A 24,363-nucleotide genomic window follows, 5' to 3' on the forward strand; every position below is an offset into this window, starting at 1 on the left:
CAGACATCATAGGGATGGCTTTAAAATGATTTGCTTTTGTTCCATTTGATCAAGTTTGCAGAATAAACTGGTAATAGAATGGGGGCAGGGTATGTGTGCATGCACGTGCATGCGTGTGTGGGGGGGGGAGGTTGAAAGATGAGAGGTAGAAGACAATTTAACGTTTATTGAGTGTATAAATACCTATATATATAGATAGATGGATAGATATACCTATATTATATCTCAGGTACTCTTGCAAGTTATTTAACTTAAAACATACAAGACAATATAGTTTTCGCTAACTGTACCATACCAATGAGAACAGATACTCAGGGAGGTAACAAATGTGTCCACTGTCACATAGCTCATGAAGAGCAGACCCAGGCTTCAAACCCACCCCTGTCTACTCCAGAACCTGACTTCACCATCCCAGTAGTATGGACTTAGAGCAGTTGGGCATATAACAAACCTTAGCTAACCTTACTGCTTATTTAAATGATCAAGCCATCTATTAAGGCCTTCCACAGAAGGTACACCTCCATTATATTTTTAAATAAAAGTGAGGGTTAGTTAGTAACACTCCCAAGCTGCACAAGTGTAAAGCTGAATCATTCATTCAACCACAAATGAGGAAACATATGCCTGGGTGCTTGGCCGGGCCAAACAAATTGGCACCTCATCCAATCCATCGCTTCTTCCTGAGGCCGGGATCACAGCTCATCCAGCAGCCCTCGAGGGACCGGCTTGTGGCCCGGTGGGAAAAGCTGAGGTTCGGAAATGCTGACACAGCTGCTCTGGAGGCCTCTGAGGGGTGCCCCCTCCCGAGCTCTCTACCCCAGCACTGCGTGCAGGAGCATGAAATGGCAAACAGGCGCTGGGTGCCAGGGAGCAGAAACTCAGTGTCTCCCCACCAATTGCCCCCCTCCCCAGTCTGGGCAGGAGAACTGGCCTTGAAACTTACAGGCTGGAAAGGGTGGGTCCAGATACAGATCTAGGCTTGACCTCAGCGCAGCGCCCGGAGGGCAGAGGGGGCTGTGTGTCATCACATCCTGGTCACCCCGGCCTGCCCTCCACCAGGACAGCTTCCTGAGGAAATCCCGATGGCTTCAGAGAAATGGGTGGCCCAGCCCAAGTATGTAAACAGGAGCAGCATGTTTTGTTCTCTGTCCCTGCACACCCAAGTGAGGTCTGGACTCCACAGCTTCTCTGGCAGCAGCAGGGCTGAGCAATGGCTTGGATGACTAGCATTTATTAATACAAGTCAAGAATGTGCATGGCTTCACTCAACGGAGGACCGCTTAAGACTGAAGCGGTCTCTCCTAAGCTTTTAGCTTAAGAAAGAATAATCACAATAAATAACAAAAAGACATGCAGTCTTAGGCATGTTCCCTACCCAAAGGTCAAAATGCTTTCCAGCCTGGAACTAGTCTACTCAGGTTCATACCCTCCTGGATAGAGATTAAATTCCATAGTCAGGACCAAGCTCCCGGTAACTCCCCTGAAGTTATCAAGGTGCCTGGCACGTGGCAGACACTCAGTAAGGTTGATTGAACGAAGAGTTTTCTCTGTGAAGTGAGAAACTCCCTCCCAGTTGGCTATACACTGGCGCATAAGAGTATATATGCACACCAAGAGCACTGCACTAAAAACTGGAAAAGAAAAACAAAGGGAAATAAAACGACTGAGTAGAAAGGATGCTGTCCTACCCCATACCCAGCCCCTTTGCTCACATCAACCCCATCCGCCGTATCTCATGTTTGTGCTCATGCTTCGGAATTCTCCTTGGGACCAGGAGAGTCTCATGGCCAATGGGGGCCCAACCTCTTCTCAAGATGAAACGGTACCTGGCTTCTGGTAACTCAAAATGTTAAACATAGGACTGATATACATTTTCTCCTACGGTGTCTTAATAATTATGGAATTGTTGTTCATTATACTCCGGTGTAGAGCTGTCTCCCTTTCTCCACCCGGCCCATCTTTCCTGTCTGCCCATCTTACCAGGCACAGACACACAAAAAGAGGGGTGCTGTCAGACCCTGATGCTGCCAGACTGAATGGCAAGCCAGCACCTGGCCATCACAGACATCTCCAGTGTAGCAGTGGCTCAGAACTCCTTTTAGGAAAGAGATTCATGTATGCACCAGAGTGCAGTGCAAACCAGTATGGGCTGTGAAGCCAGAATTCTTGGGTTTATTCTGGCTACACAATAAAGTTACACAGCTACACAGTTACACAGCTCTGTGTGACCCTGGACAAGTACTTAACCTCGCTCAACCCCATCTGTAAAATGGGGTGATAATGAGAGCACCTACATCTCATCTCATCTCACTGGACTGTGCAAAGTTTAAAAGAAATAACCCCCCAATAGCATTTAGCACAGTGCCTGTCACGTAATAAGCACTCAATAAATCTTAGCTAGTATTACAAGTACTAAAAATCGAGAATTAATTGTCTAAACAAAGCCCTAGGATGCACCTATCTGTAAAATATTTTCTTTTTAGAAACAGTAACACAGAGGTATTTGAGATTTTTTTGAGCCATTTAATTAAGTCTGGCAATTATTCCCCTACTGAGTTTTTTAAACACAAAGTTTCATGTAAATATTATTTGGAATCAGATTTTTAAGTACCAGAGACTGCACGTGTGATTTTGTAGTTTATACCAACTAGAGATATCAGCCCAGGAAAAAAGCTCTTCCCCTTGTCATCAACAATCATTTGGACAGTGGGATCTGCCCCTTCCATGTGTGGATTCTACCACCACCACAGGGTCCAACGTGGGCGCCTGGTTTTCTCAAGCAGCTGAGAACAGTCCTGTCTGCTCACGTGGGTCACTGAGCACTGGGAACTCCAGCCGAATGATATCCTACAATAGTGACTGTGCAGCTTTTCGTCACTGTGCTTCTTGAGAGGAGCAATGAGGTCAACGTGAAAAATATGTCAGCATGGGAAGGGGTAGAGGGAACACTGAAGTTCTTTTCTTAATCGATCAAATTAGAAATTTGGAAATTTCAAGAAAACTGAGCAGACTGATTTGGGCCATAAGTTTAAAAAGTTAGCTGAAGGGACGTCCACGGTGGCACAGTGGTTAAGAATCCACCTGCCAATGTAGGGGACATGGGTTCGAGCCCTGGTCCCAGAAGATCCCACATGCCATGAAGCGACTAAGCCCGTGCACCACAACTACCGAGCCTGCGCTCTAGAGCCCGCGAGCCACAACTACTGAGCCCATGTGCCACAACTACTGAAGCCTGCGCGCCTAGAGCCCGTGCTCCGCAACAAGAGGAGCCACTGCAATGAGAAGCCCGTGCACCGCAACGAAGAGTAGCACCCCCTTGCCGCAACTAGAGAAAGTCCGCACGCAACAACGAAGACCCGACGCAGCCAAAAATAAACTAAAAAATAAATAAAATTTAAAATGCTGTGAATTCAGAACACAATGATAAAAAATTTATTAAAATAAAAGTTAGCTGAAGAGTGTAGCCACACGAAGGTCACTCACCTTCTTTAGCTCCCCTACCACATACCCCCCATCCCTTTCACCTGTGAGCCTCAGGCATGATGCTAGCCTCCCCGCTTCTCTCATCCGCCACACCCCCTGCCACTGAGAATCAGCAGCCCAGGCTGATTCCATCGTTTCTCCCAAACACATCTCTCAAATCCATTCCCTCCACGACCTTAGCTCCCTTCCCGTCACCCTAGCCCTTGCTGGATCAAGGCTGCGTCACTGTCATGGTGATGGCTGAGTCCAGCACCTCTGCTCTGCGGCACAGGCCACGCTGCCTTCTAGGGGAAGTGAGGATGCTGGTCCACTCAAGAGGACAAGGGCATATGATCAAGGCTGCCCAACTGGCTGCCTCTGGTCCTAATTAAATTTCCTAAGTGGACTTTCTCACTGGAAAGAGCATGTCATGGTAGTCCAGTCTGCTGGTTAGCTTTAAACTCTCCCTGTAAATCAGTTTAGTGGCACTGGGTTTATCTTGATTTCCCATCCCCACCCTCACAACTCCAAACAATCTCCTTAGATGATCAGACAAAACACCTAAGTGTCATCCTCAGTTCTCTGTCCCCCTAACAACCAGCCCAAATTCCGAGGCTCTACCTCTAAGACCTATTCCACATCTGTCTACTTCTCTCCAACACCAGCACTACAGCCTGGTCCAAGCCACCGCCACCTCATTATAATCCGTTTTCCACAACACTGCCAGTGGTCTTTTAAAAACATAAGTTCATTTAAGTGCTCCAATGGCTTCCAATCATGCTTAAAATAAAATCTGGACTATGACTGATGTATTCTGGCCCGACTGTCTCTTTGACCCACTCAGATCTCCAGCAGTCACTAAGCAATAACCTTATATGGGCCTTGTCTATGTTCCTAAAGTTCACCAAGATCATTCTCATCTTGGGACCTTTGCAGCCGATGTCCTCTCTGCCTCGAGAAGTGCTCTCCCCCACGATACTCATTTCCAGCTCCTTCCTTGACCACCCTATTCAAATCTAGCCCCTCGGTAAACTGGATTACTTAGTCCATCTTCAAAGAGCTGAGAGTTTTGTATAGAAGAGACGGCAGAGAAACAAATTATATAACATGTGTTTATATCCTGCCTTGTTTCACCGTGAATTTCAGGTGGCAATTCAAAATAAGTGATGAATACTTACACAAGTAAGGAAAGAGCCGGCCTTGGCCTAAACCTACATACCAGTCACGCTTTCACACAGGGTCCAGACATTTTAAGTCAGACACTTAGAGGCCTGCCGTCACCTCCCCAAGTCCGGACAAAACCTCCAAGTAAATGAAGTTCTTCTTGTGTCTTCTGAAGCTTTGTTCCTCCCCAGTATCCAATACTTTCTCGTGCTTACACCTTATAACTCACTTCCGGGGCACAGCCTCTTCTCTGGTAAACATCCCCTCCTCAAAGATTATCTTGGGACTTCCCTGGCAGTCCAGCAGTTGAGACTCCACGCTTCCACTGCAGGGGCGCAGGTTTGATCCCTGGTTGGGGAACTAAGATCCCACAAAAGATTAAAAAAATAATGATCTCTTTCTAGCCCCATCTCTCCTTCCACTGAAGCTCCCTTTAACAGAGCCACGTCACCGAGGGGCAGCAAGATGGAGAAGGTGCTTAAGGAAAGTGAGGATACAGCGTTTGAATTCCTAATGAGAAGTGCAGGCATGGGGTGGGGGGTGGGGGGCGACATCTACACTGTGACCACCCTCCTCAGCATCTTGGTAGGGAGCGCCTGGGCCCCCCCAGCAGGTCTCAGTAAAAAATTTAAAAACGTAGTCAGAGTTCGATCCAACAAATAAAATGGCTAATAGGCCTCCGAAAGACTGTAAATGTCAAATGAGTGATACAAATAGTGGGTGCTAACGCATATTCAGAGAAGAAAAATACTGTTTTTGCCACATCATGAGATCTACTATAAAAAAACAGTCCAGAACTGTAAATTATATAACAGTGAAGCATGACAGTCAGGAACTTGGCTGGTCAAAAGGGGACACAGTTAAATACTTGGAGAGAAGAGTTTTGTGAATCGTAGAATGTGCTGGCTTTTACGATACAGGTATCCCTCGCTTTTCAAAAGTTCGCTTTACACCACTTCACGTTTACGAAAGACCTGCATTAGGCCCTGTTCTTGCTAACCGAAGGAAACCCAAAGAGGATTTCCATTTTTATGAAAAACGGGAAAAGGGTAATTTGAGATCGGTGTATGTTTTGCAGTGCACACCTCCTTCCCCGGGAACCACACTCAGTCTCCCAGCCTCAAGACGCCATAGCTTTGAACGGGGTCTGATCTGTGCTTTACCTCGATTCACAGTTGACCCTTGAACAACACACAACTGAACTGCGTACATCCACTTACATGTGGATTCTTTTCAATTAATATAGTACCTGTATTTTTACTTTACAGTTCTTTACATTAACTAAGTGTAGGGAAAAGTTTGTGTTCGACGAGAGATCACACTACATGGAATCAAAAGAACTAGGGTCTGGGTCCTGATACTATCCCGTTTCAGCTTTTCCTGCCCTTGAGTGAGTCATTTATCAATTCTTTTGTTTTTGAGGCAGAGATAGCAGTATGCAGATTTTCGTGAATTTTTGATGGGGGTGGACGGGCATCAGACCCCCCTACCACCGTGTTGTTCAAAGGTCAACAGATGTTACTTTGTGCATCTGTTAGCAAGATGTATCCTAAGGCAACTGCTTCTTCACTTTACGCCATTTCAGCTTATGCAGTCTCAGGAACACTCTACTTCCGGATGGGAGGGTGGGTGATGGTGCATGGGGTGGGGGATGGAGAGCTGGGGGGAGACCTCTACTGATACTGTATTGACTTCGTGTTTCATTGTTACCATTTTGCAGTGTTTGCTGCTGTCAAAACTCTTGGGAACAGTGCTATCACTCTATCCCTGTGCCAGCAAGCCTGTCACTTATAGAGCCACCAGCCAGAACTGACCCTCACCTTGACCAGGCACCAACAGAAATCTTCCTTTTGGCCTTGAGTCATTTCCTGCCCCAACTACAGCAATTTCTGGTTTTATATTCTTCTTGAATATTGAATCACAAACTCTAAATGTGCTCAGGGCAGCCAACTTTTGCATTTTTAACTCCCACATTACATTAAGGAGGTGTCCTACACCCTTTTTTACCCCTTGCTGGGCTGGATTCCAAACTGCTCATTCTTCTGTCACTCCTTTAAGGGACTACGCTCTGGTCCATGCGCTCACTCCATTGACTTCCCGAGGGCCCTTGGTGAGTATGTTTCCAAAGGAAGGTGTGGCAGCTGGGGGCCATCTCTGAAAACTTAAGGCGCCTTCTTCCTTTGGGACCATGAATCATCTTCCTTCTCAGTCTCAACTTTAAAATTTTCCTTTTCCTCTGCAAATCAGAAGTTTCTTAATAGGATGTCTGCTGGGCTGTGTAATAGTCTCCAAAGGGAAGTGATGAAGGTTTTGGCTTGAATCATTGAACTAGAGTTGGAAGAGTAATCTATGGTAATGCACCACAGGGAGCAGTCCATTACCAGCAGGATGGGCTACAGATGATGTAGGAAATTTAATTTTCCTAACTCTTCATTTTTATTGTACTTTACAAAAATAGTTCTCTGAAAGCATTTATTCTGAACGAATGGTGGGGATTCAAATTAATTTGTTCAGGGGTCTGAACCTTTTAGGATGAATATCCCATAAGATTTTAATTAAAATGTCAAGTAAAGAATCCACAGAGAATAAAATAAAACACATTACAGAATTATTTCCATTTTCTCCATACTCTCTCTTACTTTCATTCCTAACCCTCAGCAAGCCCACAAGGAGTGGTTTCAGACTCCTCAAATCTTCATCATAGGTAAGACACCTGTGGCATTCTATACGGTCTCAAAGACCAGGGGAATAAAATGGTACCAGGAGAAGCCTCAAGCAGAGGTTAATGTTTTCATCTAGAAACCCCCATGACTCCTTTCCTAATACAGGCCTTATGGAATACCATGATTCATCTCCCTCTTACTGGATTTGAAGGACTGAGGGCAGAGAATTCAAAGGGTGGCCCAAGGGTGAACGAGTACAGCCTGATATTTACAGGCATCACCACCAACATTCCTTGGGGGCCATGTAGCCCCACCCCCCAAAGCCCTTTGCCAGATTCTCTGACCCTCCTCCCTCCCCCAGCTTATTTGCCCCACCCTAGAAATCAGTTCAAGAAATCTAGCAGCAATGGACATCTGTTTTGTCTCCGCAGGCTCTCCCAACTTCTCTTCTGGGTAGTGGTTGAGATGGGGGTGGGGGCAGCAGCCTTTGGAGGACTAGTTCAGTTCTATCATTTCACAACAAAGATGTAAGGCACTGTTAAGTCTCCATTTCCTTATCACCCCCGCCCACCCTCCCCTCACTTGCATCTCTTTCTCTCTCTCTCTCTCTCTCTTTATCGATAGATATAATACAGAGAGAGAAGCAGTAATAATAATGGTGAGCAGAAGAGGGAAAAGCTGTAGGCACTTGCCTGAGGGCTTATTTGGGTGAGAAGATGGGATACAATGCAATTTCCCAAGTCCACTTCATTCCTCAGCTCATCAGATGAGAAATGCTGGACCATCACGAAGGAAACACGTCCCTCTACCTTTGTCCCTCTTGTTACCCCCTAGCACTTGGGAGAGGAATAGAGGAGTCTGTCTTCCTCATGCCTGGCGGAAGCACCCAAAGCCAGTAAGCGTTTGTTGCACACGTGTCTGTGCTGCCCTGGTCGCATTCTTACTGAGGCTCACTGTTTACCTATCTTGTCAATTTTCCTTCTCCTCCTGGTCAAGGTATTGGTCTGTGCAAAGTACTAAAACTTTCCTGGAAAAAGTTCTGCTTTCTTTATCCCTTGCTCCTTTTCCCAACAGCTGCTCCCGTGTAGAAAGAAGATAACAAAGCGCCCATCTGTATCAGTTTTCTAGGACTGCTGTATTCCAAAGTACCGAAAACTGGGGTGACTTGAAACAGAAGTGCATTGTCTCACCGTTCTAGAGGCTAGAAGTCCAAGATCAAGGTTTCAGCAGGGCCATGCTTCCTCTGCAACCTGTAGGGGAATCCTTCCTCGCCTATTCCTAGCTTGTGGTGGTTTGCCAGCAATCTTTGGCATCCATGGCTAATAGATGCATCACTCTAATCTCCATTTTCATATAGTTCTCTCTGTCCATATGTGTCTTCACATCGTCTTCCCTCTGTGTATGCCGGTGTCTGTGTCCAAATTTCCACTCTGGATTAGAGGCCCCTCTAACAACCTCATCGTAACTTGATTAAATCTACAAAGATCCTATTTCCAAATACGGCTGCATTCTGAGATTAAGACTGAGGGTTAAGACTTTAAGGGACTTCCCTGGTGGCTCAGTGGATAAGACTCCAAGCTCCCAATGCAGGGGGCCCAGGTTCGATCCCTGGTCAGGGAACTAGATCCCGCATGCATGCCACAACTAAGAGTTCACGTACAGCCCGTGGGGAGCCCGCGTACAGCAACTAAGGAGCCGACAAGCCACAACCAAGGAGCCCGCCTGAGGCAACTAAGTAAGACCCAGCGCAACCTAATTAATTAATTAGCTAATTTTAAAAAAAGGCTTTAACACATCTTCTTTGGGGGGTTACAGTTCAACCCATACCACTACCTCACAGGGTGATAGGGACAATGAAATGAGATAACGCATGGAAAGAGCTTAGTACAGTGTTTGGCACACAGTGTTTGGCACGCTGATTGTTATGATCCATCAGTCGGTATCGGCTGCCAGCAATACTATTTTTATTATTACTCTTCTCTTTCTGCCCCATAGCATCTTTGCTAAAATGGCTTTATAAACAAGTCTTGACAGCAGTCACGTTTCAAAGAATATTCCAGCTACTGCACAAAAATATAACCTCCAAATTCCTTGAGGAAAAACAATAATTACAATCGGTGACTGGGTAGCAAACCGTAGAATGTTCCTTGTTCTATCCACCGAGTTCTGAAGCTTCAAGGAAGCATGGAATGTAGAGCTGCACAGGAATCAATAAAGAAGTCCTCCAAAGAATCCGCTGACAGCTGAATTTCTAAGTTCCTTTAGTTTGCAGAAAAAAATTTTTGATTCGATCCTGCACACTCTCCCTACATTGCCACAAAGAATATATGTTTATATTTTTTAAATAAAAGTCCCATCAAGGACAACAGATACACAAAGCATTAGAAAACCGTAAGCCAAAGAACCAGTTAATTGACTGCTAATTGTCTAAGAAGTAGTGACTTAAAAATTAAGAAAAAAAGGTGATCGCCTTTAGTTTTAACAGATACTTCAGAATGTTGGCTCTATCCCTAGTTGTACAGCTGTGGCTATCGTCACATCCAAGGCACTGCAACAACACCAGCATGCTTTTCTCTGCACTAATAAAACTTGTTTTGATTTAAATCTTCAGGGGACACCAGAAGGTAGTGTGTCACTCCCCTCAGCCCTCATTCATTTTAAGTCATTTTTCTACCAAAACAAGCTTTGGAGCTTCATCAGTCCCTGCTGCCAACGACGCTGCATAATTCAGTACTTACTTATCTTGACCTAACGAGCAAATGCAGGAATTTAAACCAGTCTTGCTTTGGCTTGTTCACTTGGTCTTCGACTGATCCTTTGAAACCACCTGTAACCTAGCGCCCTTGAGCAACTCTTGTCCCAGATTTTATTTATATGTAAGGACTTGAAACAGAACACTCTTAAACTTGTCTGCAAGTAAGTCCACAGGTATACAAATGAAAGGTTTGCGTGTCTTTTTAAAAATCTTGATTTTTTAAAAAAAATATGTAAACCTAGTGTCATAAAACCAAACTCTTTCGCAGCTTGCAAAACTTTTTGGCTGACAATAGGAGAGTCTGCTTTTCCCAGTGTTGTGAAAGTGGGCCTTCCTGTTTTCCACAGTAGAAGAACTGGAAGCCGTGAGAACAAAAGTCTGGCTTTTCTAGAATTTGTGGCAAGCCGTAACAATGAGACACCAGACGTTTGTGCTGCCCTCTGCCTCCTTGGAAGAGGTGAGCCTGCAAAGTCTTGAGTGTTTGCCACACTGACCCACCCTAGAGCATCCAAGACCCCAGGGACCAGGCAGCTTGGGTAGAAAATGGGAAAATCCAGACTAGGGATCACTTTCTGGCTTCACCCCCAAACTCTGCTCAAAAGATAGCAGAGCCCACATCCAGCTGGGTCTGGTCTACTTCGGAGGAGCATTTGAAAATATTTGCAAAGATATAACTTCAATGTTTCACCTCTATTTCACAGATAAAATAGATGAAAACTTAGAAGCCTAGAATTTACAGAAACCAGAATCAACCAGAAATTGTTGAATTACGGGTATTAAAATATGGGCAATGAAATGTCAGTGTGTTTGAAAAGGAAACCAGGAACCCTAGATTACTCACCAGGCTAGAGAACTGTGGCTGCCAACAAGGCTGGGTTTCTGGTAGCTATAAGGGCATTAAACCAGTCGATGCATGTAAAGGACACACCATGAAATGTAAGGCATTATATGCCAATGTAAGTATTATCATCTAATGTCTAGAGTAGCACTTCTTAAGAGTAAGGGATGTGACCTGCTGAAAATCTCTTGATGTCTAAGGAGTGTATTAGCTATACTTGCCTCCCCTCCGGTTTCTATGGAAACTCTTCCACCATGGAAGATACCCCGCTTTCTAAAGACACAAGCTCTGGAATGTGCAGTCTTTCAGTGATGTGACAAGCGGAATAGTGCTTTGATACAGAATGTGGAGGTTACCAGCTGACAGTCTGGTCTGTTGAAACAGTACATAGTTCTCTGCTAGGGCTAAAGTCACATCACGTGCATTTCAGTGTATCTTCCATGTACCTTTCAGGAATCATTTGACACCTATTTACTTTAATGCTCATCGCATAGCCTCAGTTTCATAATATCCTAATCAGGGCAAATCACTACCATGCACCAGTGTTATGAGGGGCCTTTCATTACGTCACCACCTGGGCACCACATGTTACATAACTAGAAGCAAAATGCTGCAGAGGCATTAATGACCTTTCCCCAGTAGGCTATGTCCAAAGGCTACACTTCTGTGGAACGTTTTCAATAAAACTGTATTTCATGATAAAATATGCTTTAAAAATGAAATGTCTTATCTCTCCAGCATCCAATGTTCGTCTTTACAGACTTTCCCAAAGTTTCAAATTCCTTCATGTTTTCTATAGATGCATAGTGAAATTACCCCCCAATTAAAATGTATATAAGTGGCATACTGCAGAATAATAATGAATAATAATCTTTCTCAAACCACAAGCAATCCCATTTTCTATCATGTTCACACTGACATGTGTTTGCAGGTTGCTTTGGGCTCTGGTGGGGACACTACGTATGACGCTTTTATAACTTCTTGATTGGAGACGGAAGATTCCTAATTAAGATGCAAAAATACAGAATGAATGTTTAGCAACCCTGACAAAAACATTGGTTAATTCAATAAAACCCTGGGAGAATATTTCACAAAAAAGTTCAAGATAATGAAAGTAGATTTAGTACATCTACATGAGCCCAGCATTCAAAAAATAAAATCACTAGTTAAGTGGATGCTTTCAATATTTTACACGTTTCTAAGAAGTCAACTATTAAAATGATCTCATATTATTGTGCTACTTAGTCACAAGAGAACTGCAAATAGCAATCTGGATACCATTTAAACAGAAAATATGTTTTCCTTACAAATACCTTCTTGCCTCCAGAAAACCCTGCCTATTCACAAGTTTCATACATTTTCTCTCTGGAGTATACACATCATTTTTAACACCCGTTTCCTAACATGAAACCTGAAGGTTAATACTTTGAAGCAATTTATGCATTTGTTTTTAAATTGTGTATTCTAAAAAGGACATGTGACATACATTAAATCAATAGTTAATATCAATCCTAAATTGAACATGTGGAATCAGATCATCACTCCATCTGAAGATGAGAATGAAGGGAAATTAATTCATATTCCAGCTAAAGGAGATTTAACCATTAACAGCTAATAATAACGAACATTTATGATCTGCTTATCATATGCCATGCACAGTTCTACTGATTTAATTAATCTTACCAGACCCAATGATGTGAGTGGCTATCACCCTCATTTTACTGATGAGGAAACCAAGACATAGAAGGGTTAAGGAACTCACCCAGGTCACAGGTCCACTAAATGCTGAAGCCAGGATTTGAAGCCACTCTGAACTGCTTCCTTTGCTCTTAACTCCCTCACAAAATAACCTTTCAGTTTTCTAAGAGGTGTTTAATCAATTTTTTTGTTTTTAAATGTTCTCATTCTGTTACCCTTCTCTTGATTAAAACAACAAAAAAATTTAATTATATTTTCTTATTAAGACTTCATTTTTTTAGCAGCTTAAGACTGACAGCAAAGTTGAAGGGAAGGTACAGAGATTTTCAATATATCTCCTACCCTCAAACAGGCATAGCCTCCCTCATTATCAATATCCCCCACTGTCATATTGTGACTTATAGGAGACAGATACTTGGTCTTCTTCCCAGCCCTGGTACAGGGGTCCCAACCCTTGGAATTTGGAGTGATAGGAGCATCTTTTGTCACTCACTAGGAATCCCTTCAGAGCACATCTGAGTTTATGCTAATGAGGCACCTAGGCTGGGGCTCCTAGATAGCCTCAGGATGGAGCTGGTCACCAGGAAGACCAAGTAATTAGAGGGTAAGAACTTTCAGTTTCACCCCACCCTTACCCGGCAACCTCCTTGAAGGGAAGAGGGGCTGGAGATTGAGTTCAGTTATCAAAGGCCAATGATGTAATCAAGCATGCCTGCATAATGAAGCCTCCATAAAAACCTAAAAGGACAGAGTTCAGAGAGCTTCTGGATTGGTGACCACATGAAGATTCGGGGAGAGTGGTGCCCCAGAGAGGATGGAAGCTCCTCGCCCCTTCCCACCTACCTCACCCTAAGCAACTCTTCCATCTGGCTGTTCCTGAGTTATATCCCTTCATAACAAACCAGTAATCTAGTAAGTAAACTGGTTAATCTAACAAGTAAATTGGTTTCCTGAGTTCTGTGAGCTGATCTAACAAATTAATGGAACCCCAGGGGGGATACAGGAACCTCCAATTTATAGCCAGTCGTTCAGAAGCACAAATAACAATCTGGACTGGCGATTGGCAACTGAAATAGGGACAGTCTTTGGGACTGAGCCCCTAACCTGTGGGATCTGACACTAGTAGATAGTGTCAGACATGAATTAAATTTGTGGGAAACTCCATCAGTGTCCACTGAGAATTTGAGAATTGCTTGGTGGTGTTGAAATAAACCCATCGTACTCATTAGAGTACTCATTGCTATAGCTGATGAACATACAGTGTCACATCATAATCACCCCAAATCCAAAGTCTGCATTACGGCTCACTCTTGGTGTTGCACATCTATCTATCCATCATTATAAAGGTCCTCTGTGCTCCAACTGTTCATGCCTCCCTCCCTCCAACCCCTGATCTTTTCACTGTATCCACAGTTTTGCCTTTTCCAAAACGTCATATAGTCAGAATAAAAAACTTTTCAGGTGGGCTTCTTTCACTTCGTAATAGACATTTAGGGTTCTTCCATATCTTTTGATGGCTTGATGGTTCATTTCTTTTTAGCACTAAATAATATTCCACCGCACTTTATTTGCCCATTCATCTCCTGAAGGACCTCTTGGTTGCTTCCACGTTTTGGCAATTACGAATAAAGCTGCTATAAACAGCTGTCTGCAGGTTTTTGTGTAGACATAAGTTTTCACCTTCTGCGGGCAAATACCAAGGAGTGCAACTGCTGGACTGGATGGTAAAAATATGGCTTAGTTTTGTAAGAAAATGCCAAACTGTCTTCCAAAGTGGCTGTACCATCTTTCATTCTCACCAGCAACAAACAAGAGTTCCTGTTGCTCCACATCCTCTTCAGCATTTGGTGTTGTCAGTGTTCCAGATTCTGGCCATTGTTACAGGTGTGTAGGGGTATCTCATTGCTTTGTTAAAAAAAAATTTTTTTAACCCTGTGCATATCCACAACAAAGACATCTGTAAAATTGTTAATGGTTTATCTTTAAATGTGGCCTTTAAAATCCTCTGAAGATGGATGTAAGCCTATAGCGAAGATACTTATTCTTAAACTAGAATATTCCTTTCTTCTATATTGAAACACTATTTTTAAGAGCGCCCAAAAAAGCATAAAAACATTTTTTAGCTCCAGTGTGAAAAATGTATCGGTTGACAGCAAGTCTTAGGCAAAAGTACTCAAGTCCCCCAAATTAACTAGGATAAATTTTTAAAGTAACTAGGGCTCAGGATACACACTAAAATTTTTTTATTCTGCGCTTCAATGATACTTTTAGTTAGAATTACAATTATATGCATTTCTTTTTCTTTCCCTTGTCATTCCACTTTTAATTCTGCATGCCAGGACAGAAGATGAAGCCACAGCCACAACTGGGCAGACAGTGATGTGTAGACACACTGGACCTTCCTCACTCACTACTTGCTGTAAAACCAGACAAACAATGGGTGAAGCAACAAAATAAACCATGAATCAAATCTACGTCATAGACACCAAGGAGAGCCGCAAAGTATCTCTATGGACACATGGAACAAAAGTCTACAGAGCGGTCATTATAAACTCAAAGGTATTCACGTTTTTACCAATCAGCTTAGAAAGGGGAAAGACAATAGGAGATCTCTTCCGAAAAGAAAAACTTAGGGATTACAGAGAGGAAAAACTATCTTATTATCAAGCTTTTGTCTTCCAAGTCTCTAAGATACTCTAAGGCCTGTGTCTCCAATCTCCGAGCCGGAGTCGTCTCTATTACAGGGCTTGACAAGCAAGAAAAAATACAAACTAGGTTATCTCTATGAGGCATCTCAACTCATAAAGAGTTAATGCTACCCAGTGAAACATCTTATGGAACAAAGGGTGGGACACTAGACAGCTGCCTAGGAGCAAAGCTAATGAGGAACAGACCCACAAATTTCAGGTCTCATTCCCAAATTAAATTAGTAAATAAATGAGCATACCATCTGAGAAATGACAAATCCAGGTCATCATAAAAATACATTTTATCTCAAAATGAGTCGGAAGGTTTGGTTAATTCTTTTAGTCTTAGTCTATACTCACTGGTATTAAATGGTACAGTTAATTCTTAGTCTTAGCCTCTATCTATTTAAATTCATTATTTTGAGATCAATTTTATTTCTACCCTAAGAAAAGAATGTGTGTAAACCATGGGTAGGTACATCATATATCACAGTGGGATTATGATGGTTAAGTCTGAAGCATAAAGTACTCTTAAAAAGAATACATTAAGTAAACTGCTAGTTACAGGTTTTCCTCTTATGTTCTTTGTAAAACTGAGCTACAGATTTGCTTATGGATCAATGTGCCCAACTGAATATTTCCCTCTTTTACTGTTCTCTAGATTTTTTTTTTTTTAATTTTTGTCTGCAACGGGTCTTAGTTGTGGCACTAAGTTGTGGCGGTATCTTTCATCGCGGCATGTGGGCTTAGTTGTCCGGCGTGGCATGTGGGATCTTAGTTCCTCAACCAAGGATCAAACCCACGTCCCCTGCATTGGAAAGCAGATTCTTAACCACCGCACCACCAGGGAAGTCCCTAGAATTAGCTTTTAAAAGATGGTATTAAACATCATTTAGCTATAGCATTGTGTGTATATTGTTATAAATAATAATTCCCCTCTTTAAGGAACCAAATCATTTACTCCAGTACAGAAAGACAGGTAAGTAGATATGTGTACACATAGATGTGTCAAGATAGATACTTCTTTAGAATGAAAAAAAAAAATTACAACACTACAACATGCCTAAAAATCTCTTTCATTAACCCAGCCTACTCTTGAGCGTAAAAGAATTTATCAGAAGTAAATTACCATGAGCAATCCTTGACTCCTTATAGAGTAAAATATGGGGACCAACAGAAGCCAGGTGATAGATAAACTGGTATGTTTCATAAACATTTAATCCAAGCTCTCATCTTCTCTTGCCTGGATCACTGAAGTAGTCTTCTTCCAAATTCATCACAAACTCATCACCCCCAAAAGTCACTTTTCTAAAAAGTGATCATGACACATGTCAATTTAAAATTCTGCAATGGCTTCTCGCTGAAGCCTACAGAATGACTGCAGCTACTTCAGCACTCAGGACCTGGCACCCACCTCAGTGCTCTCTGCTCTCCCATCTTTCTTTCCCTTGGCTCTGTCCAGAAGGCCCTTCCTCTCTTCTTTCCTCCTTAGCCCTCACTGGGAAACACCTCTCAGGTAAAGCCTACTCACTGCCAGGGCCCAAACTGAAAGGCATTTCTGGGACTGGACTTCCTGCACCAGCACCTCCGTCAGCCCTCCCCAACTCCGTGCTCTTTGGGGCGATCTGCACACTACACTGCAGGACTGGGTATTTAGGGGAGGGGCAGTGGACGCTGTTTTTCCTACAGAACTACTGTCTTTCTGGAAGACAGGGGCATGTGCGGCTAGTAATTAGCTCAATAGCTTAAGCAAAAAAGATTGACAGTCAATAGATGTCTCGATAGAACTATAAAACTGCAACTAGGAGTTACTTTCCAGGAAATAACACATGATCCAAATCCCAGCTCCTGTTTACTGTCTGGGTGATTCAGGACATGCACGTTTACCTCTCCACTGTAAAACAGGGACAAAGATGCTCACTGGTCACAGTGAGAGGACCAATTAAGGTTAAGTTTGGGAAGGGCCCCGCATAGCACCAGGACTCAGCCCTTGTGAGCACTGCCTTCCCCTCCCCACGTTGCTGCATTCTATCATTGGAAGTTGAGAGTCAACGACGGTGAACAAGGATGCAGAACAAGCCAGGTGGAAGAGGGAAGGGTTACAAGGTAGAGAGCGGCACATGAAAGCAGGATGTGGGAAGACGGAGAGCATGAACAGTCGCTTTAATGCAGACGCCTCTTTTTAGCTTTTTTTGGGGGGCTGCGCCTTAGGGCATGCGGTATCTTACTTCCCTCACGACCGTGCCCCCTGCATTGTGAGCACCCGTCTTAACCACTGGACAGCCAGGGAAGTCCCAGAGCCTCTTCTGACAGCAAATTAAGGACCCCTGCCAGAACTGTGAGACTTAACTTTGGCAAAGAAATGAAAATCGGTAGGTCTAAGTTCTGGTCCCTACGCTGCTGCCCCAAGCCCTTCCATCCCTCCTCTCTAAATGAGGGAGCTGAGGACTCACTTCCAAGGTCTCTTCAGTCAGTGCCTTCCGCTACATCACCCTGCAATCTCTCTACTTATATAAAAGCCATAGGCTTTCAGCCGGCTACCAGGGACAAAGCATCAAGATGAAGTCAGAATATTGGAAACTGGGGCTGACTCTCGATTCCAAGACCTAAAAAATTAAGTCATCAGCTGAAGGGCTTAACGGAAGACACCACCCAGAGAATATGTAAATTACACACTGGTCTGTACAAAGGAGTTTGCATTTTAAAAGCCCTCTAGGGATCTCACTGACACCTCCCCTCCCCTACACTTTGCCCAAAAATACAGAGCAAAAGGAAAGTCTTTTAAGGAAGAGGACTTCAGTAAACAGCAAGACAGAATGAACCTAGCCGATAAACTTAAACAGAATGAACCTAGCCGATAACTTAACCTAAAGATAAACTTAACAGATAAACCTACTACATTCTTTTCTGTAGCTTGAATAGGAATTAAGAGTAGGGGAAGGTCCTCCACGTACAGTTTGTCTACACAATGGATATTTTCCAAGCATTGCTAGGAAATGGGTGTAAATTGTAGGAACATTGCAGGGAAATGTAAGGTTTGGGGGAGGTGCATCTTGCAGGATCCTGCAAACAATAGTCACTAACTCCCTTCCTCTCCCTTCCCAGTGAGACCAAGTAGCTTCAAAGGCCTGATTCTGCATTTAAGGAGTCCTCGAATTCTGGAGGAAAAATTTATGAACCATCACAAGTTACCAAATGGATACCTGGGGCTGAAAACATGATCTACCTCATCTGATAACCTCAGCAATTCCTACTCTTAAAAAAAAAAACTACTCTCCCCCACCCCAAAACAGAAAAAGGAATGCTTTGTCTGCAATCAGGGAGTAAAGAGAAAAGAGTAGAATCCCATAGGATTCTCACTTGTTCTGCAATTCTCAACAGAAGTCTAAGCATGTCATCGTGAAAGGTGACAGGCTTTGAAAACCCAGGCAGACCACACGCTGCTGAGTTAGAGAACAGAATAGCGTGTTTTGCAAGAAGGCCTCGGTTTAATTGCTCAGGGTTTACAAACATTTCGCAATTTGCCATTACATTTTCAGTGGAAGTGCCAGGATTTAAGTACGCATGATGCGACTGTCCAAGTGGTAGCTTTGGCATAAGCAGAATTTATTAACGTCTTCATAAATGCGCCCCATTATAGCCAGGGCATGAGTCTTTACAGAACTGTATTTTGGAGTGGCTCCTGCATTTAAGAGTACATACTTTTTTCCTTTCTCACTCAATAAAAGCATATTCTCAGCACCCAGTAAGGTCCAAGCCCTGCAGGTAGAAGAATGACTGAAATACAGACCAAGGCCTCCAGGCCCTCACATCCATAGTGGTTTTGTAAACTCATTTTCTCTTAACTCTCTATTTACATATTCACTTGTCAGCATTTTATTCATTCCAACACACTCAAACATTTTCATGCCATAAATTATACTATTACTTCTCTAAATAAGCGCTTTGTTAGCAATTATATAAAAGCAACTGATTGGTGCTGAACTGGGCAGGACTGAATTAATTTAAATGTAAAATGTGTCCCAATGAACTCAAACAACCATCTTGTATTTACCGAGATCAATGCCTCTGGGGCAACACTCTCCCCCTTCCCTGGGTTTGAACCAACAAAATCCAAGGGGGTAGGGATGCCGAGGGCTTCTCGCTGTAAGGCACCTTCGGGAAAGAGGAGCTGTGCTCATTTATTTTAAAAAAAGTTTTAACCTAATAAGCTTTGAAGTTTACATTTTTATACTAAGAAGAATCTAAAAAATAAAGTAGCAACTGTGCCTGAAATCTGCTAAGTATGATGTCTGGATGTATAATTCCCCTACTACCTCTACTCTCCTAATCTTCCAAACAGCATTTGCCTAAAATGACTGGATGCCGTTACATTTCTACCAAGTTGATCTGGGATAGCTAACCATGGAGCACCATGGCATCAGGCTCCTGACTGGTGGAGGTCAGAGAACTGGGGTGCAGTCTGACGTTTCCACCAACAATGAATATGTGCCAGAGATCAAGTCACTTCAACCTGTCTAGGCTGATAGATGATTGCAAAATGCCATATTTTAAATACAAAATGAAGGAAATGGTGTCTTTTATCTCCGTAACAACAGAGAAAGTCAGCTGTCAGTTTCGTGTCTTGATACATTCTTCCGAAGATACAGTTTCTTATAAACACTTGGATGGCAGCTTTCTAAAAGCAGAATAAAGATCCTTTTCCCCTGGTGACTTCTTACAGGCACGTACAAAGGACAGCAGGTAATCTACGTCTTCTTTGCCTGCTTTTTCACTAAGGAACAATCTTGATGCCCAAGACTTAAAGCAAAATATGACCTTATAAAAGATGGGAAAACACGGGTGAACACTACCTGTTTGGGACAATCTTTACCGTCTTTCAGCCTCACACGGAACTATTAGCTCTGTAAGAAGCACATATTTTCTTTTCTCCTGCATCTGCCTTTTGAATAACAGGTTTGGGCTTCTTGAGCCCCACCCCATCTTCTAACTCAGCCAAAGAACACTCTGCTACAACTGACCCAGCAGCGCTGGAATCTGCCAGGCAAGGGAAAGCAAATCTTCAGAAAGTGGTCCATGCCACCCCGGCCCCCAAACGACCCTGAGCCCACACGTCAGTTCACGTGAGCATCTCTAACCCTTCCCTCCCCAGCCCACACCCTAGTAAGGGATGCAACGTGATGTCATCAAGCCAATTTTCTCAGTGCCTGAAAATGTACAGAGTGAGACCTAAGCAAGAAATAACAAGATAAGCTTCCTGCTGGATAAACTTAAAAAACAATCTATCACCACAACTTTTATATATATGTTCATTGGGTTTTCTGGAATTTCACTGAAGGCCCATATTCCTCAGTAATGTTCAGAAAATGCAAAAAGCATTAACTTAAATTTTTTTTAATATATATTTTTTAAACATTGGAGAGTCATTCTGAGATGGCCCACACTCTGTCTATGGAGTGGGTATCTCCCTGAATAAATCTGCTTTCAAAAAATAAATTAATTAAAATAAAATATCGGAGAGTGAGACAAGCAGATAGAAATCTTTGACCAACCTTCCCTGGCTCTCTGTACAGGAATAATCATAAATACCAAAGGACACCTGAAAATGGAATAACTGGGACTTTAGGATGTCTGGAAAGTTGAGACACAAGATCATTTGCAAGAAAAAAAAACAGAAAGACAGCTATTCTTTACTAAACACCTACTATATATCAGTATAGAGCACTAGCTATATATCAGCTTAGCTAAATCTCAGAAAACCTAAGAAGCAAATCTTTGCTTCACTTTTCAGGTAATGAAATAGAAGATCAGTGGAGTTGGGTACCTTGGCCAAGATCAGGCAGTCAGTCAATGGGAGGGCTGGGATTTGAATCCAGGCTAACTCACTCCAAAGTCCAAAAGCTTAATTACTGTGCTAAAAATGGTTTCATCATTACCAAAGAGGAGTTTTCTATAAACTACACCTCCTCCTATTTAAAAAAAAAACAAAAAAACAAACAACTCCAAGTAAATCTAGAGCCTCTTCCAATGATCTACACAACTCCCAATTCCGAATCTTTCCATTGAAATGGACTTTTTAATGTGTGGAGTAAGATGTCTGACTGTAAGAACCCCACCCATCTGATTCCAGTCTACCTGCCTACCTAGAGCTCCACCAAAGCAAATCTACTAATTCCTCAAGGCGCTGAACCCTGAACAAGTAAAAGCTTCATCCGCCATGCCTAAGAACTATTTTTCAGAAATTATGCCAAATCCACGGGCGGGTTTAGTTACTGGACATTTCAAAATGCATGACAATACGGATTTAGAAAAATAAGTCTTATTGTTTTTAGTCCCAAACACATAACAAGTATCCTGTAATTCTACATGTTGAAAAACTGCAAACAAAGTAAACTTTCTGTGGTTCTGAGTAAGGAGATAATTGTTTTCCTCTCCTGGTCAGACAACACATGGTGAAGAGATAAACATCAGTAACATCAGCCTCTTTCCAAATCCGACTGTGAGAGCACATCAGCCGAACAGTATTTATTTACATCTATTCTTTGAAGGACTCTGTCTTTTCCACACCAACTTCTCAGCAGGTGTCCCAGATTAAACTGTGGAATATCATACCCGTTTGTTTAAAAAATATATCTTTGATGTGATCTGTGGCTGGTTATCTTTTTAATTAGGGTTTGAAATCCTAAACCGTGTGTATTTAACCCCCTAAGAGCTACAGCCGGAGAAGGACGACCCCGAGGGGTGGGCTTGTCGAGTCTGCGAGCGCGAAGGGAGCGCCGCGGCGCCGGGGTGCTGCCTGCTCCCGGGTCCCGCGACCCGCCCTCCCCGCGCCTCCGCTTCTCCAGGTAACTCACCAGGATGCCCATCACGTCGGTCCAGAGCCGGGAGAACGCTTCGGACAGACCAGCGCCCGCCTCAGGCTCCGGCGCGGGCTCGGCTTCGGGCTCGGGCGCCGCGCCGGCGGCTCCCGCGTCCTCCTCCATGGCCGGGTCCCCGGGGCGCCCTGGCCCCGCAGCCGTGCGCGCCCGGTCCCCGGCGCCGGTCCCCGCCCGCCGCGTCACCACCGAGTCTCGCCTCCTCGCCGCATCCCAAGCGGCCCCGGCCTCCGACCCGGCGGGGGCCCCCGGCAGGCGCCCGCACCTCGGCTCTCGGTGGCGACGGGCCGCGCGGCTGACAGGTCCAGAAACTTTCCCAGCCCGGCTCGGCTCGGCTCGGCTCAGCTCGGCAACCCGGTAGCAGGAGGCAAAATTCGCACCACCGAGTTTTCCGGCGGGGAATTCTGGCAGCCCAGAAGCAATGCAACCCGCTGCAAAGGCGTCTCTTCCTGTGACGGGGACCGACTAACTAGGCACGAGACTTATTTCTTCCAGCAAGTCTGGGCAGGGCCCCGCGGGGTGACCGCGGCGCCTCTGGGACTTGGAGGGTACTTCCCGGGCCCCCTCTCTTCAAAATGAGCTCTTCCAGCTCCACATGACTCTCTCCCCTTGATGCTAAAGAAAGCGTTTAGCAACAAAAGGTGCTCTGATGTCAGGCTCTTTGCATGGAAATGAGCCGCAGACAGGAGAACAAATCGCCTGTTGAAAGAGCGGCCGCGCTGCTGTCTCCCGCCTGCACAAGTTTCCAATCACGCTATTCACTGGCACAGTTTGGGTCACAGAAACTCGAGAAAGTTAATCTTTAAGCTGCTCCTGCCGAAGGAGTTCCCAAGTAGTGTAGTTACCCCGCACACCTCGCCCCTCCTGAGGTCAAGCGACCTCAGGAATTACAGCTCTGCCTCTGGCAGCCAAGACTTGGAAAAACAAGTGTGAAAGCTTGGGCACGAGCCATTGTTTGTATCGTGTGTATTACAAGGGGGGACATTTTGGTTCCTGGGCGGCCACAATGCCATGCATTGCTTGGGGTGGCAGCTATTTAGGGGGCACGCGCTTTGGGTTTTAATGGTCCCTTTACAGTAAGGGCATAGGGAAGGGCCTTTTTCAAAAGGAAATGTTATGGTTGTAGCCATTAAGCCTACACACCTGGGGCCCCGTGTGTGTTTTTCTAAGGACAAGATCCATGACGGATTTATTTTATGAGGGAAATAGCCCTGTAGATGCATTTCTCCTTTTGTGATTGTTTCTTTAAAAGCCACTCAAGAATTCTCGCTGGGAGATGACAGTCCACGTCACATCGGATCTGGTGATTGATCGCTTTGTGAAACAGTCCAGAAACTACAATGACTCGCCCCTATGTTAAAGGACTGAGTGGTACAAAAACCCAGGTGAGGTGCCCCAGGGAGAGAGCCCTTGCTCGTTTTGGAGGGCTCTGGCTGTCTTTGTTTTTTCCTTCTGAACCCACATGAAAGGAGGGGTACAAGATCACGTCCCTTGAAATTCCCCTCCTAAAGCATTAATTACGGGATCCAAAGGATGAATAGCCCTTAGAAGAAAGTTCAAAATTGAAAAAAACTGAAAAAAAAAACTTTTTCAAAGGTAATTAAATTTATACGCATAATCCCCGATGACAAAGAAACAAAATGCAAAAGTTTCCCCTTGATAGGAAGGAGGCATTGTGTTGAAGTGGAGTGCTGGGTGCAGAGTAAGTATGACCAGGCCTGCTGCTTTTCCCTGGGCTGAGGCTGGAGTTAGATCAGGTGCGTGTTCTAAGATGCTGGGAATCCAAATAGATTCATTAAAGCATTGGTGGGCTTTATTATCATTACTATTATTATTACATCTATAAAGACATGAAAATAAGTAAACGATAGGAAAAGGTAAAATAACCATTGAGTTGATTTTATGTATACTTAAGAATTTCAATGTATTAGCCATGTGGTACCTTACTCAATTCAAGAAAATACAAAGGAGGGACTTCCTAAGTGGTCCAGTGGGTAAGACTCTGCGCTCCTAATGCAGGGGGCCAGGGTTCGATCCCTGGTGGGGGAACTAGATCCCACATGCATGCTGCAACTAAGAAGTCTGCATGCTGCCACAACTAAGACCCAGTGCAACCTAAATAAATAAATAAATATTAAAAAAAAAAAAAGGAAGAAGAAAATACAAAGGACAGTGCTGCTTCTACAGGGGGCGGCTAGTTTTCTGCATCAACACCTTCTGG

General features: G+C 43.9%; 1 protein-coding gene across 5 annotated transcripts in view; it reads right to left on the reverse strand.

Annotated features, from left to right (window-relative positions):
* SASH1 (SAM and SH3 domain containing 1) overlaps window positions 1–24,363 on the reverse strand; it is a 326,913-nt gene that overhangs the window by 170,131 nt on the left and 132,419 nt on the right. For 2 of the 5 annotated variants that reach the window (XM_027083823.1, XM_027083795.1), the window contains exon 1: window positions 22,122–22,885. The exons of 2 other annotated variants lie outside the window; for them this stretch is intronic. In XM_027083823.1, coding sequence (XP_026939624.1) covers window positions 22,122–22,250 — 129 coding nt within the window. In that variant the 5' untranslated portion in view covers window positions 22,251–22,885. Of the gene's footprint in view, window positions 1–22,121; window positions 22,890–24,363 lie in introns of those variants that run through there. One more of the 5 variants, XM_027083804.1, reaches the window with a different exon arrangement.

The sequence above is a fragment of the Aethalodelphis obliquidens genome, unplaced genomic scaffold (genome assembly GCF_003676395.1).
Source record: "Aethalodelphis obliquidens isolate GAN/ISIS:26980383/991018 unplaced genomic scaffold, ASM367639v1 scaffold3, whole genome shotgun sequence".
In the NCBI taxonomy this organism is placed as follows: Eukaryota; Metazoa; Chordata; class Mammalia; order Artiodactyla; family Delphinidae; genus Aethalodelphis; species Aethalodelphis obliquidens.